Genomic DNA, 17,776 nt, shown 5'->3' on the forward strand with positions numbered 1-17,776 from the left:
CATGCCTTTCCTACCTGTCTCGACGAGGCCCTTGTATCCTTTGTTGTGGAGCAGGTGTTTTGGCAGTTCTCAGGTTCTTTTCAGAAGGATTTGTTCCCTGTGTAGCTGTATATTTGTTGTGTCCGTGGGAGGAGGTGAGTTCAGGATCTTCCTATGCCACCATCTTAAACCCAGTTTTCTTACCATTCCTTTGTAGTAAGTTTTTAAATCAGGAAGTGTGAGTTCTCCAACTTTGTTCATTTTCAAGATTGTTTTGGGTGTTCTGGGTCCATATGAATTTTAGGATCAGCTTCTCCAATTTCTGCAAAGAAGTCAGAAGGTTTTTTTTTTTTTTTTTTTTAAATTTATTTATTTATTTATTTATATTTTTGGTTGTGTTGGGCCTTCGTTGCTGGGCGCGGGCTTTCTCTAGTTGTGGAGAGTGGGGGCAACTCTTCATTGCGGTGCGCAGGCCTCTCACTGTCGTGGCCTCTCTTGTTGCGGAGCACAGGCTCCAGGCACGCAGACTCAGTAGTTGTGGCTCACGGGCCCAGTTGCTCCGTGGCATGTGGGATCTTCCCAGATCAGGGCTCGAACCCGTGTCCCCTGCATTGGCAGGCAGACTCTCAACCACTGTGCCACCGGGGAAGCCCAGTCAGAAGGTTTTTGATAGGGATTGCTTTATCTGTAGATCAATTTGGGGAGAATTGCCATCTTAACAATAGTAAGGCTTCTGATCCATGAACATGTTATATTCATTTCCATACTCTTAAACAACCAGTTTTGTCAGTCCAGTTCTTCTAGATATGGATGTTCACATTAAGTGTGTTGTATTTTGCAAAGTAGCATTAGTGGAATTGAAGTCCTCCTGACTGGATTGTCAGGCATAGTGCAGAGGTTTAACTATTGCTCTTAATTAAACATGACTTGAATTGATAGAAAACGATACTTGGAAATAATGTGAAGAAACTAGTGTGAGTAATACCTGCTTTATGATTTTCATATGAACCTTCACATAAAAAGTGGTATGGTTTGTTTTGTAGTTTGGTTTTTTAAATTATCATTTTTATCCTAAATATGTCTGACATAGGAGAGGGATTGCTTCAGGCAAACTTTCAGGTCTAGTACCCGGAGATAGGGGTGCATATCAGAAGAGTAGCTTACATAGCTGTAATGAGGGAGGTCCTTCAAAACTTTGCGATAAAATTTAAAACCCTCTCACATTTGTGTTTCTATGGCATAAATAGTCTTTTCCAGGCTTGTCATGGTCAAGTACCAATGATGTAATAATGATGATTGTACCAGAAGCACCAAAGGCAGCTATTGGCATGCTATGTGGTGGGGCTCTAGGCATGGTTAGTTTGACTAAGTATTCTAAGAGGCCCCATGGAGTTTGTCATCTCTGACAGAGGACTTTAATGCATTAGTGATGAAAAATGGCTCACTACTGGCTTGTGATCTTCCAGAGAGTGTAAGACAACGCAGCACTAAGTGAGTGCCTCTTGTCTTACTTAAACACATGTATTCAGACCATTTGTTTGGGTACAGTGTTCCATCTTGTGTCAGCCTCATCAAAGGCTTGAAATAGAATAGGTGATATATAATATCTATACATTAATATTTTATTTATTATTGGATGTAATGTCTAGATACTAATATTACCTACTCTTGTTTTCCTGTTTTATTACTTATGAATGATCACCCAACTATTATAAACTAGACTTTTTAAAAACAGGATATTCTTTTAGCTTATTTTCTCCTGTGTGTTGATCCTTTCCGGTTTCCTGTTCCTCCCTGTTGCTTGTTGATCAGAGTCCTGTGGAAGAAATTGGTTTTGTGAGTCCTGTTGCTCTTCAGTTTGGTTAGTAACACTGTCAGAGGTGGGATCAGCCACACAAACACCTATCTTTGGTCCAGAGCACAGTTAGGGGAGAGGAGGAACAAATGGCTGCTCGACAGATGTGTACTTAGGGTTGTCAGGCCCTGTTGTTCACCCTCCTTGTCTACTGCCCCACCTCCAATACATGCTTAATAAATGAAAATCCCCGAATTAGAGCTTCATTCTTTTGGATTAAGGCTTCCATCCTTTGTTAAAATTCAAACAGCATGAACTGTTACCTTGTTAAACATTATGGATAGTTTGGGTAATTTATATTTAATTGGTTTTGTATACAGAGTTTGATAGATTTCAGTGGGGGCAGAGAGATAGAGAGCACACAATTCAATTACTAGGTACTTTGGAGGAATGTAGGAGAAAACCAGAAAAAAAGTAAGGGCTGCCTGGAATTCATGAATATAGCTTATTTGGACACTATTATTTTACCTAAGGGCAGCCTTTTATGGCCCCAGGAATGTCTGTGATGACCCTCATCTTCCTTGGAATATTCTTAGAGCAGGGTTAGGAAACTCCAGGCCCGTGGGCCAAATCTAGTCTGCCACCTATTTTTGTAAGTGAAGTTTTATTGGAACATAACCATTCTTATTCGTTTACAAACTCATTGTGCCTACTTTCTTGTTACATTGGCAAAATTGAGTAGTTGTAACAAATATGGCCCACAATGTATAAAATATTCTGGCTCTTTACAGGAAAAGTTTGCCAATAAACTTGTCTAGAGAGTCTAGACTTTTAGAAGGTTAAGCATGGATCATAGATATCTTAAACTTATTTCAGACTTCTTTAACTTTTAATATTACCATTATGTGGACTCAAGGGCAGTGATCTTAAGGAAGGATCACTACTTATATCAGGATGAATGCTTGTTCAAAAAAAAATGTGTAACTTCAAAAATATTCGTAAAATAAAGGATGACACTGCTATGTTTAAAACCTAAGTAGCCATTGGAAAATTAATATCTGATTATACATGTACCTGTTACACCAACCTCTTTCAGGTGCTCCCATCTTATTACATGAGAAAAATGTTACAGTTCCCGCCATAGGCATTCATCTTCTATCATTTCTGAAGATGAAGTATTTATGTTAGACATTGTAACTTATTTAATTAAATATGAATATAAATATAAAATGCTAATCTCACTGTTGGAAATTTTAAAAGTGTTTTAGCTCAGTTACGTCTTGTCTTCCTTTCTCTCTCTCAGCTTGAAGTCCATGGCCCAAAATGACTCTACCACTGGAGACTTTCTTCCGTAAAGAGGAAGACCACACAGGAGGCTGGGATGAGCATGCCACTGCATCAGATCTCTGCCATTCCATCCCAGGATGCCACCTCTGCTAGAGTCTACAGAAGTAAAACCAAAGAAAAGGAGAGGGAAGAGCAGGTATTGGGGAAATACCTTTCTTAGTTTCATTATTTTTGTTCTTTTCATTAAATACAGTCTAGAATAAGCTCTGACGATCAAGTTTTCTCTAATAATAAATTTAAAAAGCACATGGTGTGAACAGTTTTGCTCAGAAGAAGTTGTCTTTTTGTAGGGTTCTAGGTTTTCAGATTTTGCGATCAACTTATTCTGCCATGATTATATCATGACTTATTTATCTTCATTGGTTAAATATTTCTGCTAAATCACTGAGAAAAAGTTCTTTGAATTCTCAGAATATGATGCAAAGGATGAATTTATTTGAGCAAAAACATATGCCTGCTGCAAGGGTGTCATAGTTAACATCAGAGTCTACCTCTGCTCTCATATGGCTTTTGGTTGGGCCTGACAATTAAATATGCATTAGAATCTAATAAGGTCAGTGGTGGAGGAAGTTCAGGACCACCTAATCCCAGCCCAAGGCACCAGGAATGGCTTCCTTGAAAAAATGACATTTACATCGAGACCCTGAACCTGGAATTAGCTAGGAGAAAGAGTGCTCCTGGGACATGCTGAAAGGCCAGAGGTTAGAGCAAGGTGGATTTGAAGATATTAAAATAGAATAACTGGAATAAAAAGGTTGAATGGGTAGGGGAAAGATAGGAGGTTGGAAAAGTTATAGGAGTTACCTTAAGGAGTTTCGATTACTTTTGCAAAAGAATGCATGATCAGATTTGTGTTTTTAAATCTTTCACCCAGCCTGCAATTTGGAGGATGAATTGAATGGGTGGCAGGGAGACCAGTCAGAGAATTATTTAATAGCCTACTTAGGCCAGGTTTGACAAACTTTTTCTGTAAAAGACCAGATAATGAATATTTTAGACATTGTGGGTCAGACAGTCACATCTCTTCAACTCTGCCATTGTAGCATGAAAATGGCCAAAGACAATATATAAATGAATGGACATGACTGTGTTCCAATAAAACTTTATTTACAAAAACAGAAGACAAGTCAGATTTCACCTGTAGGCTGTAGTTTGCTGATATCTGGCCTAGGGAAAAGTTGATGGTGACTTTGTCTAGGATAGGCGTAGTGGGGATAGAGATTTACATTATTAATCCAGTGGGCTTTATGATTGAATGTGGGGAGGGACAGGGAGGAATCAGAGATGACCCCTGCTGTCTTCTTGCCTTTACAGTGTGCTTTACAAACATTTGCTCCTTCGTTCTTAGAGCATTCCTATTTTATAGTTAAACTTAATCTTTGCCCAAGACTCTAAAGAATCCTTGTTAAGGGCTTCCCTGGTGGCGCAGTGGTTGAGAGTCCACCTGCCGATGCAGGGGACACGGGACCGTGCCCCGGTCCGGGAGGATCCCACATGCCGCGGAGCAGCTGGGCCCGTGAGCCATGGCCGCTGAGCCTGCGCGTCTGGAGCCTGTGCTCCACAACGGGAGAGGCCACAACAGTGAGAGGCCCGCGTACCGCAAAAAAAAATAAAAATAAAAATTAAAAAAAAAGAATCCTTGTTAAATCAAGAATTGATGTCTTGTGTGAAGTTGAATCATTATAGGTGATGGGACACCATTCTTTCCATTATTACGTATAGAATAAAGAAAGAATCTATCGTATTTCTTAAAGTACATGGACTATAGAAAATGAAAAGGTGCCAGGTAAATTGAAAAGGTCTCTGTGTCCTTAGTTTGTGGAGTTTTTTTTTCATTGCTTGTATTGTCAGTCTGCACCCTTTGCATTTTCTGAGCTCTTAGAAGTGTGGCCAGCATTGTCCAACTAGGGGTAGTGGTGGGGTAGATGGTTTCAGAATGTCATGTTTTCAGTATTATAGCTTTTTTTCAACATGCTGGGGACGGGAAAATATCCCTAAATATCTTTCCCATGTTCTATCAGTTTTCATTTGTTAGTCTTCATTTAAGTTTCAGTTAAATTAATAGTCTTCTTATAATCCTTCTTAGCCCAAATGGATTTTTAAATACCACTAAGTAGAACATTTCCTTGGTCTAGGGTGCTTGCCTGTATTAAGTTGAGGCTGTGAGTTCCTTATTCATTGTAGTGTCGAGTTTGGTTATCAGATGGCGGGAATTTCTGGTATATATGTGAGGAAGCTATACATATTTGTTTGGAATAGATAAAGGAAGATGTCCAACATTTTAGCAAGGAAGAGAGATCTCTTTTGTCTGAAACCCTATTACAGGTTTGTTGTAGGTGGGTATTCAGTAAATACTTATTGAATGATATGATCTATTTGATGCCATTTTTAAGGTTTAAATAAGTAGCATTAACCAGCTGTTTCATGGAATTGGGATTTTGATTGGTATTGGGAAGAAGAACCATCCTGCCCCACCTTCATATGGGGAATAGTTCGAATACATGATGGCAAGTGTGACAGTTCTGGGAATCATTGTGCCAAGGTGAGGTGGCAGGTAGTGGAAGAGCCACTGAGACAGGAGCTTGAAGAGCCCCCAGAAGAGCTTTGGCAGCAGCTGGCACAGCCTCTGAAAAATGATTGTTGTAGGTTTCTAGAGTCTGAAATGTGGTATCAGGATGGGTTTGGAAGGTAAATTTTTGTCCAGTGAAGCCTTTTTTCCTTTATCCAGTTTCCCAGGTGCAGTGAGTTCAAAACAAAATCCTTTGGTACAATTTCTGATCCTCTTGTGCATGGGAGAGGAGGAGAGGAGGGAAAGAGAAGCTATGCAAAGGCACCCCTTCCTTCCATCCCATCATCCACTGTTCTCAGAACCTGAAAGCTGGCAACCTGAGACAGTCCATTACATCAATAACAATTTTATTCCTTCTGAATCTTGTGAGAAGAGAGGAACATCGCAGTTTACACAGAATCAAATAATGTAACTGTTAACGTGGACACAGTTTTACCTATGTTTATCAGATGTGAGATTCTCTCTGTAGCACCCATTGCCCAAGCCCGTATCTACAATTCTAAGAGTTAATGACTTTTACGCAGTAGTCACTACACTTGATGAATAAATGAATGAGTTCAGTTTTAGTGATATGGGGACTGCTGTGGAGGTGAGAGGAATGTTTTGCAATCCATAAAAGGATTTCTTCTGCTGTTGCTTATGAACTGGGTAAATGTTTCTTGACTATTTTTTTTCTTAGCGTTTTATAAGTATTGCTCCATTGCCGTTACACTCTGGTCTGCATTTAGAAACCTGATGTTGTGGTTGTTTGCATTCTTTCAAAAGAAACATATTTTTTATAGCTTTTTGCAGAATACTTTCTTCTTATAGTGTGAGGAGTTATTTGGTTAAGTCTTGCTGTTCTGGATGGCTTTCTTTGGTTCTTGTGGGGGATTTTTGAGCCTTTAAATCTTCTTTCAATTCTGAAACCTTTTCTTCTACCTTTAATCATGAACTCTAAACTCTGATTCTCTCAAGGATTGCTGCTACAGGTTAAAAATTTCCATATTCTCTTGGCTATTGTGTATTCTCAGATTCATTCCCCTTAGTTCTGTACTGTGGTCCTTTGGAATTGACCTTTTCCAAATTGCCCTATTTTGCTGACTCAACACTGCTGATTTTTGCTTCTTTCTCTGTCCAAGAAGGTTCTTAATTGATCTGTTGCTATCTGATTGCATTTTGATTAATTTATCTGGAGTTATTCTGTTTTGTGGTTTGATACATCTCTTTACGTTTTTTGAGATGTTTTTATTATGTTTTAGTTTGTTTTTAAATAGATTTATTACGGAATAATTGACATACAGTAAACAATACATATGTAAAGTATACAGTTTGATAAGTTGTGAAATATATATATACACATGAAACTATCTCCACAATCAAGATTGTGAACATATCCATCACTCCCAAAAGTTTCCTCATGTCCCTTGTAATCCCTCCCTCCCACCCCTTTCCAACCCTTTCCTCAGGGAATCATTGCTCTGTTTTCTTTCACTATAGATTGGTTTGCATTTTCTAGAGTTTTACAAAGATGGATGTACATATATTATGTACTCTTTTTTGTCTCGCTTTTTTCATAGCTTAGTTCTTTTGCAGTTCATCCACGTTGTGTGTATCAATAGTTTGTTCCTTTTCTTGCTGAGTAGTACCCATTGTATGGACCTACACAATTTGTTTATCCATTCTCGTGTTGATGGACATTTGGATTGTTTACAGTTTTTGGCTGTTACAGACAAGGTTGCTGTGTTCACACAACAACAAGCCCTTGTATGGACATATATTTCCTTTCCCTTGGGTAAATACCTAGGAGTGGGGCCATATGTTCAGCTTTTTAAGATAGAAACTGCCAAACTGTTTTCCAAAGTGATACTGTTTTACATTCCTACCAGGAGTATGAGAGTTCCAATTCTTCTAGATCTCCACCAACCCTTGGTATGGGCAGTCTTTTTAATTTTAGCCATCTAATAGGTTATTCTAGTATTTCATTGTGGTTTTACTTTGCATTTCCCTCATGAGTAATGACATTGAGCATCTTTTCATGTGCTTATTTATCATCTATATGTCTTTTTTCTGTGTTGGACCGTCTGTTCAAATCTTTTGTGCATTTAAAAAAACCACCAATTTGTTTTATTATTGTTGAGTTTTGAGCATTCCCTGTATAGTCTAGACACAAGTCCTTTATCAGATATATGCTTTACAAGTGTTTACTCCAAAAGTTTGGATTGTCTTTTCATGCTTCTGCTGGTGTCTTTTAAAGATGAAACTTTTTAATTTTGAAGTCAAATTTATCCATTTTTTTCTTGTATGCATTGTACTTTTGGCATTCTGTTAAGAAATCTTGGCCTAACCCAAGGTTACAAATAATATCTTCTATGTTTTTTTCCTAGAAGTTTTATAATCTTAGTTTTACATGAACATCTGTGATCTATTTTGAATTAATTTTTATAGATTGTGTGAAATACATATCCAGCATCATTTTCTGTTTTATGAATATCCAGTTGTGCCAGTAACATTTGTTAAATAGATTGTCTTTACTGCATTACCTTAAATCTGTTGCTCATATAGGTGTGTGCTTATTTTTGGAGTCTGTCTTCTGTTCCATTGATCGACTTGCCCATCTTTACAATTAATACCCTACTGTCATGTACATTCTAGCTTTATAATGAGTCTTGAAAATCAGACTTCGGCAAACTTGTTTTGCCTATTTTAGGTTTTTTGCATGTCCACATGAATTTAAGAATCAGATTGTCAATTTCTGTACAAAAATGTCTACTGGGATTTTTGTTCAGATTGTTGAATCTGTAGTTCAATTTGGGGGAGAACTGACATTTTAACAATATTGAATCTTGACCCATGAACAAGGTATGTCTCCTCTTTAAGTCTTATTTAATTTCTCTCAGCAGTGTTTTATAGATTTTAGTGTATAGGTCTTTACACACCTTTTGTCTGATTTATCCCCAAGTACTTTTTATTTTTGATGCTGTTGTAAATGATATTGTTTTTAAATTTTTTTTTTTTTTGTTTTTAAATTTTAATTTCCTCTTGTTCATTGCTAGTACAGAGAAATAAAATTGATTTTTATGTATTGATCTTGTATCTTGCAATTTTGCCAAAGTCACTAGTAGCTTTTTTTTTTTTTAAACATCTTTATTGTGGTATAATTGCTTTACAATGGTGTGTTAGTTTCTGCTTTATAACAAAGTGAATCAGCTATACATATACATATGTTCCCATATGTCTTCCCTCTTGCGTCTCCCTCCCTCCCACTCTCCCCATCCCACCCCTCCAGGCTGTCACAAAGCACAGAGCTAACATCCCTGTGCCTTGCGGCTGCTTCCCCCTAGCTATCTACCTTACTACGTTTGTTAGTGTGTATATGTCCATGACTCTCTCTCGACTAGTAGCTTTTTTGTAGAGTCCATTGAATTTTCTGCATAGGCAGTCACGTCATCTGTAAATGAAGACAGTTTTACGTTGCCTTTTTCTATTTGGATGCCTCCCTCCCTCTTTCTTGCTCTAGTGAAAACCTCCAGTACTATCCTGAATAGAAGTGGTGAGAGCACACATCCTTGTGTTTGTGACCTTAGGGGGAAAGCATTCATTCTTTATACACTAAGTATGATATTAGCTATATGTGTTTTGTAGATACTCTTCAACATGTTGAGGAGGTTCCCTACTGTTTCTAGTTTGCTGAGAGTTTTGTTCAGTTTTGATACTGGTAACTTGCGTCTTCACTATTTTTTTTTCCTGATCTAGCCAGAAGTTTATCAATTTTATTGATCTTCTCAAAGAATTCTTTTGGTTTCATAGATTTTCTCTGTTGTCATTCTGTTTTCTATTTGTTTCATTTCTGCTCTGATATTTCCTTTCCTCTGCTTCCTTTGAGTTTAATTTGCTCCTCTTTTTCTAGCTCTTTAAGGTAGAAGTCAAGGTTATTTATTTATCTTTCTTATTTTCTATCACAGGATTTAGTGATTATAAATTTCCCAAGTTCTGCTTTCATGGCATTCCACAAATTCTTTTTTTTTTTTTTTTTTTTTTTCGGTACACGAGCCTCTCACTGTTGTGGCCTCTCCCGTTACGGAGCACAGCCTCCAGACGTGCAAGCTCAGCGGCCACAGCTCACGGGCCCAGCCACTCCGCGGCATGTGGGATCTTCCCGGACTGGGGCACGAACCCGTGTCCCCTGCATCGGCAGGCGGACTCGCAACCACTGCGCCACCAGGGAAGCCCCATTCCACAAATTCTGCTGTGTTGAGTTTCATTTTCATTCAGTTCAAAATACTTTCTAATCTCCCCTTTCATTTCTTCTTAGATCCATGGGTTATTTTTAAGTGTGTTATTTAATTTCCAAAATTTCTGGACTTTCCAGAGATCTTGCTTTTATTTATTTCTAATTTAATTCCATTTTGGTCTGAAAACATATTTTGAATAACTTAAATCCTTTTAAATTTACCAAGACTTGTTTCATGGTCCAGAATATGGTCTCTTTTGGTAAATGTTCTGTGTACACTTTAGAAGAATGTGTATTCCACTGTTGTTGGATGGAGTGTTCTATACATGTCAATCACATCAAGTTGATTGATAATGGTTTTCAAGTCTGCTAAACCCTCATAGTCTAGTTGTTCTCTTACTAGAAAGAGTGGTAATTAAATTGCTGACTATAATTGTGGATTTGTCTATTCCTCCTTGGAATTATACCAGTTTTGCTACATGTAGTTGATGCTCTGTTATTAGGTGCATAAACGTTTAGGATTGTTCGGTCTTCTTGATAAGTTAACCCCCTTATTATTAAGAAATAATTATCTTTATCCCTGGTAGTGACATTCTTTGCTCTGAATTCTACTTTGATAATAACTCATTATTGACTGGGGGATTTTTTGCAGAAACTAATGCCTGCAGCCGGTGATTTGTTATGTTAACTGATATTGATTCGTCTCCCGTCAATAACGTTGGGGTAACAAAAGACGTATTAATACATCTCTGGTCAATAATGTGATAGTACAGGCACTACAGCTTTCTTTTGATTAGTATTAGTATGGTATCACCTTTTCCAGCTTTCCACTTTTAACCTATTTGTGTCTTTATTTAAAGCGCTTTTCATGTCAGCAACATATACGGTTGAGTGATTTTATCCAGTCTGACAATCTCTCTCTTTATCTGGATGTTTAGACCATTTATATCTAATGAGATTACAGATATGATTAGGTTAAGTCTTCCTGTGTGTTTTCTGTTCATCTTATCTGTTCTTTGTTTTCCTTTTCATCCCTTTTCTGCTCTTTAAAACATTGAGTGTTTTTTAAGATTTAATTTTCTTCTTTGTTGGTTTATAAGCTGAAACTTTCAGTGTTTTTAAATTTTATTTTTTTAGGGTTTATATTATATATCTTTAACTTGTCACAGTCTGCCTTCAAGTGATACTTTACTACTTCAAAAATACTATAAGAACCTTACGTTCATTTCTTCCCTCCTACACTCCAGTCTTTATGCTACCATTGTCATACGTTTTATTATATATATGTTATAAACCCTAGAATATGATGTTATTTTTAAACACTTTTATTTTTAAGGAGATTAAAATAATAAGAAAAATATCTGTTTACACTTACATAATGTAACTACCATTTCTGGTGTTCTTTATATCTTTGAGTAGAGCTGTATTTCCATCTGTCATCTTCCTTCCATGTGAAGGACTTTCTTTAACGTTTCTTCTATTGTGAGTTGGCTGGTAATGACTTCTTTCAGCTTTTTTTTTTTTTTTTTCTTCATTTCTTACATCTGGGGTTTGTTGAGCTTTGTGGGATCTGTGGGTTTACAATTTTCATTGAATTTGAAATATTTTTCAGATATTTTTTCTGTCCTCTCCCTTATTTGGGGACTCTATTACACACATTAACTGGCTTGAAGTTTTCTGATATTATGTTTTTAATTTATTTTTCTTTCTGTGTTTTATTTTGGATAATTCTAATTGCTGTGTTTTTAAGTTCATTAATCTTTTGTTTTTCAGTGTCTGATCTGTCGTTAACTCCACTTAGCGTGTTTTTCATCTCAGACATGGTATAGTTTTAATCTCTACAACTTCAGTTTGGATCCTTTCTTATATCTTCCATGTCTCTATTCAACTTTTTGATTATAAGATCCAAATTGAACTTCTAAAAATTTATTTTAAAATAAAACTGACTTAAGATACCAAGTGATGGGTATCTTTGTAGTATTTTTTTTTTTTTTTTTTTGCGGTACGCGGGCCTCTCACTGTTGTGGCCTCTCCCGTTGCGAAGCATAGGCTCCGGACGCGCAGGCTCAGTGGCCATGGCTCACGGGCCCAGCCGCTCCGCGGCATGTGGGATCTTCCCGGACCGGGGCACGAACCCGTGTCCCCTGCATCGGCAGGCGGACTCTCAACCACTGCGCCACCAGGGGAGCCCCTGTAGTATTTTTTTTAATTTAAAAAAAAAGTTAGCATAGTTGTAATATCTTGAATATAAAGTCCGTGTTTTTCTTATGTCCCATTACCCCATTATTTGATGTCTTTTCTTATCCCTAGGTCTATTTGAAAATGTGCTTCTGTGCACTATGTAGGATTATTAACATGTATTTTTAAAAGTCTAAAAGACAGTTTTGTATCTGGCCATCAAATAGGTGTTTAGAAATACACATTTCATTTGATAGTATTTGTAAATTACTTTCCATCTCAGAAGAGTGTCCATTTTACCCTGTTTTTAACAGGGCTCCAGGCCCACTGTAAGCAACGGCATGATTTTTAATTAGTTTAAGGAGAGAGGTTTAATACAGGGAAGTAGATGCCTACAAAGTATTTGAAGGGCTGGAGGAGTAGGCCTTCACTGGGTTTCCAGGAACAGCCAAGTCCCAGCACTCCTGGACTGCTCTGTTGAGGTCAGGAGCTGACACATCAGAAAGTTGCTGTTGATACTTCTGGTGAAAAAAAAGTCACTGTCTTTACCATGGTTTGAAAGCTACCACTGCTGCTACAGACTTTGCTGAATTAGGAAGAGGCTGCTAGCTCTAGAACCGCATCATTTGTGCCGTGATCTCGGCAAGCGAAGTGGATGCTCTGTCCTCTGCTTTTCTCCCTATGTCCCAACTCCAAATCAAGGCTTTGAGTGTGAGTACAACCTAATTATGGATTAATTGGATTAGCACATAATTCCTAATTATGTCTGGAACCCAAACTGCAAGGTTGTCCAGGAAATACATTTTTAAACTTTCTGCCCTATACCCCTTTAAAATGAAATTGGTGTGGAAACTGAAAGATTTGGTCCACATCACAGTATCTCTCGAAGAGGATAAAAAACAAAAAGGTAATTCAGTGATTAGCTTACATTTAAACAGTACACTCCGTAGGAAATGAAAGTGGTATTTTCTTTCATGTATTTATAAACAGTTCCGTTTCTGGCCCTGTTGGGCTCACCATCTTGCTTCTGAGGTCAACAAGGGATTTTACCGTGTAGCATCAGGATGATGATCACCTGAACACACTTATATTTGCTATGAAAAGATATGAATGTTGGCAGCCAATACTGTACTCATCTCTACCTGACATCTAAAAGATGGCTTCACAATTGTTCAAGTGATAACAGTATTTTGAGGCACAATCACCATACTTTTACCTCTTAATAATAATTCTCTTTTCTCTACTAGATAAATTATTCCCCTTTAAATCATACAAACCTAATATAAGGAACCTGCAGGAAACAATCTGTGTTTTAACATCTCGGAATCTCCAGCGCCATCTAGCCTAACCCCCATTTTAATGCTTGAACTTCTCTGGGTCATCATGGCTCGCCTGTTCTTGGCCCCTTTAGGGCCTCTCTCATGGTATTGACCCACCACTTCCAAAGGCAGTCTGTACTTTTTGGGGTTACCAGAGATTTGAGATCCAGTATAAGAACTAACTCTCTGTAGCTTTCTCTTTTTGACAGCCCTACTTTTTTTCTTTTAGTAACTGGCAGTCTTACATTCTGCGGCATAAAAATCCATTGTTTCATGTATTACAAAGTTCAGTCTCTCAACATTCTGGTTGTTCTCTTTTAGACCATGCCTAGTTTCTTCCTGGAAGTATGCTTAAATGAAGAGATGAATATACATCTTTAAAATATACCTGTCCCAAATTATTGCCTTTGATTGGGCATCACCCTCCATGAGATCATTTGTATGGCTTCTTGAATCATCTGTGTGCTTTACCTGCAAAAGCCCCATGAGATTAATCTCATACCTAGAAATCAGGATTTCTTTTGTCACCTGTTTACCTTTTCTTGGTCCCTGGAGTCGTTTTTTCAAACCTGCTTCCAAGTATATTTTCCCTGTCCAGTAATCAAATCTGTCACTGTAACGTGCTGGGAGCTACTCTAGTTTGCTCAAGTACACACAGGAAGTTACAGTGTGCTTGTAGTTTAAGAACCAAATATGAGTAATTCTTTTCTAAATGGTTGTTTTCTACCTTGTAAGGCTTGTTTTCTTTGAGAATGAAGAAATAAGATTAGATGTTTTTCTAATGATAAAAAAAAAGAGTGTGCTCTTATCAAACATTAAATACAAGTTGGTCAGTTTGAACTGTTACATTTTCTTGTGCACATGTAGATTTTGAAGCTTAAATGTAGATAAAATTATATACAACTTTGAGGTCCTGCCATTTTAAATATTCTTAGTCAAAAGCCAGGAGTATTGGTTCTGGCTGTTTTATATATTAGCAGCTTACCTTTCCCAGCCAATTCTCACATAAGTCTTGGACTGGTTAACGATTTGCTGTTTACTTATTTAAGGTATGAAAATGGAAGGATGTGCATATTGACTGTAGCTGACCTCTGTGATGTTGGTTTGGGGAGAGTTTGCTAGGTAAGAGTCCACATCACGTAAGTCAAACGAGGAGTCTAGTTTGGATATATGGAGTGAAGCGCTGGCAGTTGGCTTCAGTGTGTTGTGTATAAATCGAGTGAAAATGGCACATGAATGTGTTTGTCTTGGTACCACTGCAGGACTCAGTGATTATGGTTTGTTGCCACTATTCTCTTACAGCTGTCCTGTGAATTAAATAACTGGGAGGCAGATAATTTTTCAGATTTCCTGTCAGTAAGCCTGTTGAAAATAAGAGAGCCACCCAAATTGGTTTTTAAATGCAGAGGTTTCAAAAAATAATATAGCCATAGCATCCTATAATAGTTGTTAGTGACTTCTATATTTGACATCATGGAGCTGACGCCTTTATTTTACACAAATAGAGAAACAGGTCCAAAGAGAAATGCCCTGCCCGTGGACACTTGAATTTGTATATTTTTTCTGTGTTATTCTGTTTCCTCCTTAAAAATTCTTTCACACGAATATAAATATACTCCACACATTTATTCTTTCACTCATTTATACATCAAGCAGGTATTAACACTGTATTACATACTGGAAAGAATCCTGCCCTGAAGGAGCCTGTAATCCAGCTGGGAGACAGGAAAGAGCTGTGTCACAGAATGCCGTGAATGCTCTGATGGCAGCCTCCCCAGTGTATTGTAACGGGAACTTTTTTGATCTATGATGTGACTAGATATTGCTTTTGTTTATCTCATTTTTGCTTGGGACTTAGGTGTGCTTTTTCAGTTTTTGAATCTGAGGACCCAGGCCTTTCTTCACTTTTGAAAAATTTCCACCCATTATTTCCTCACATATTGTGTCTCCCCCATTCTCTTCATTCTCTTTCTGGGAATAAAGGTCACTGTGTCTTCTGCCGTGCGTCCTGTCTGTCTCTGTGCACTGCACTCTGGGTTGATTTCTTCAGTGTTCTGTTTCTATTCACTAACGCTCTCCTCAGCCAAGTCTAGATCTGCCATTGAGAGAGTTTAATGTCTACATGTTTTTATTTCATACACTTTTTCCACAATTTCCCGTGTTTGCATTATGTTTTTTTATTTTTCATTTATCTCTATGAACATACAATTCAAGTTTCTTTCCCTTAGTTTCCCTAGTGTACTATGAATTGTGTGCTTATGTATAAAAACAATTTTGTTGTAGTAAATATTACCTAAAACTCTAGATGTGAAAATTCTTCATAGTTTGCAGTAAATATGCTTGATACATCACCCTCTAATAAGTGGAGGTGTGCAGTTGTCCACTAATTAATTATTCCCTTCACATATGGCCATTTTTACAGCATCTAAATAGGTGAAGCTACCACTAAGGATTTGTTTAATTTAACGTAGCATATACTTATATCATGTTTATTCTGTTCAAGGCACTGTTCTTCTCAGGGCTTTACAAATATTAATTCATTTGATCCTCATATGAGCACTATGAAGTAGGTACTGTCATTGTCACTCTCCTTTTATAGGTGAGGCACAGAAAAATGGGATGAGTTGCCCAAGGTTCCCTCGTTGGCAGTTGGCCTGTGGTGGAATTGGTATTCAGACCAGCCTCCACATCCATGCTCTTAACTCACTTGTTCTTTGCATGCCACTCAGCCAGCCACTATCTTTTCAAGCCACATGTCCCTCTTAATGAACCTCACCCAGCTCCACTCCCTTTGTGTCTACATTCTTGAAGCACTTAATACGTCTATACTGAGCCGGTTTCAGGTGTTCTTCTGTTTGCTTCCTATGTCTAAATCTTGTGTCTTCATTAATTTATTCATTCTTCAAACAAGTGTGTATTAATCACCCATTACATGGTGGGTGCCATGTCACGCATTGAGCATAAATGTGGCATTAACACAGAGACACCCTGTGTGCTGCCTAAATCTCTTCCAAGCCGTGTGCTTCTGTAAGTCCCCATGCTGCAGCTGTAGTCCAGGACCTCACCATTTCTACTGGTGCAGCAGCCGACATACTGGTCTCCGTGCTTCAGCCTGTCTCTTCCTGCTCTGGGCACTGCTGGAGGAGAAGACGACAGTACACAGTTCAGTGTGCTAAGTGCCATAGTCCAGAGAAGTGCCCCTGATTCAGTCTCGTGGTGACAGGGAATGTTTTCTGGAAGAAGAGATGTCAAAGGTGAGTCCTTAAGAAGTAAGAGTTAGATGGAGATAGAGGTGAACAGTGTTCAGGGCAGAGAGAAAGGTACAAGGCCAAAACTCCTAGGGAAGAGAAGAACACATGGCATGTTTGAGGTACTGAGAAAAACTCACTATGCTGGTGGAACTTGAAATGTGCCGCTGGCAGCGAGGTGAGTCAGGAGCGGCCACATTGGTGCAGAGGGCGCTGAGATGTCAGTGCAGGTGTAGAGCTGGAGTTACACAGTTGAAGCTGTTTTAGTTAGGTGACTGCAGTTTGATGAGGGGATTTAGAAAGCTATTGGAATAGGCTGGGTGATGATGGTCTGAACTAAGGAGGTGGTGCTGGGGACGAGAGAAGTGAGCAGATTGCAAGCAAGAAGAGCAGGAGGTAGGAACAACAACAGTGCTTGTGGCTGAGGGATTGTGGTGGTCGGGTAGGTGAGGTCTGGCCTAGACTAAAGGTTGACATCATTCACTTTGACAGATGTGAGATGGCAGTTTAGGGGAAAGATGGTGAGTTTGGTGGCAGATGTGCAAGTATGAGGTACTTGTGGGGGGTCCAGCTGCAAATATACAGAATTCAGTTGTGTTTGAATCTCTGTAGGAAAATCTATTGAAGCTAGAGATAGAAATTTTAGAGTTGGTGACATATACACGGTAAAGGATGCCCTAGGAATAGGTAAAATTTTCAGTTGGAATGAACAGCCTGAGGAGAAGTAAGGGTGTGTGATAGGACACCATGGAAGCAGAGCCACCATGTCGAGTCACTGTCTCACAGACACCCTGTGCTGATAGGTACCTTTGGTGCTTGCTGTATTTCAGAATATGTTATATCTTTCTTCCATATCACTTTTGCATAGGCGATAAAATAGCACCCCTTTCATTCAGTTGTCCTTGTGCTGTGTTTGTGCATTTTTTATGTTTGCTTATGAACTCAATTTACCACATTTCAGAAGCCTGTCTTTTTTAAACATCACAAGACGGGGTCGGGGGTCTGGGGTCGTGGGGAGTGGTGGTGAGAGGAATTGGGAGACTCGGATTGACACACATACACTATTGATAGTATGTATAAAATAGATAACTAATGAGAACATACTGTATTGCATGGGGAATTCTACTT

At 38.4% G+C, this 17,776-nt stretch overlaps 1 protein-coding gene across 12 annotated transcripts in view; it reads left to right on the forward strand.

Moving 5' to 3' along the window:
- Positions 1 to 17,776, forward strand: part of MARCHF8 (membrane associated ring-CH-type finger 8) — a 112,773-nt gene that overhangs the window by 46,711 nt on the left and 48,286 nt on the right. For all 12 annotated transcript variants that reach the window (XM_032607475.1, XM_032607476.1, XM_032607474.1 and 9 more), the window contains one exon: positions 3,078 to 3,257. In XM_032607475.1, the coding sequence (XP_032463366.1) occupies positions 3,156 to 3,257 (102 nt within the window). In that variant the 5' untranslated portion in view covers positions 3,078 to 3,155. The remainder of the gene's footprint in view (positions 1 to 3,077; positions 3,258 to 17,776) is intronic.

This window comes from Phocoena sinus, chromosome 16 (assembly GCF_008692025.1).
Source record: "Phocoena sinus isolate mPhoSin1 chromosome 16, mPhoSin1.pri, whole genome shotgun sequence".
Lineage (NCBI taxonomy): Eukaryota > Metazoa > Chordata > Mammalia > Artiodactyla > Phocoenidae > Phocoena > Phocoena sinus.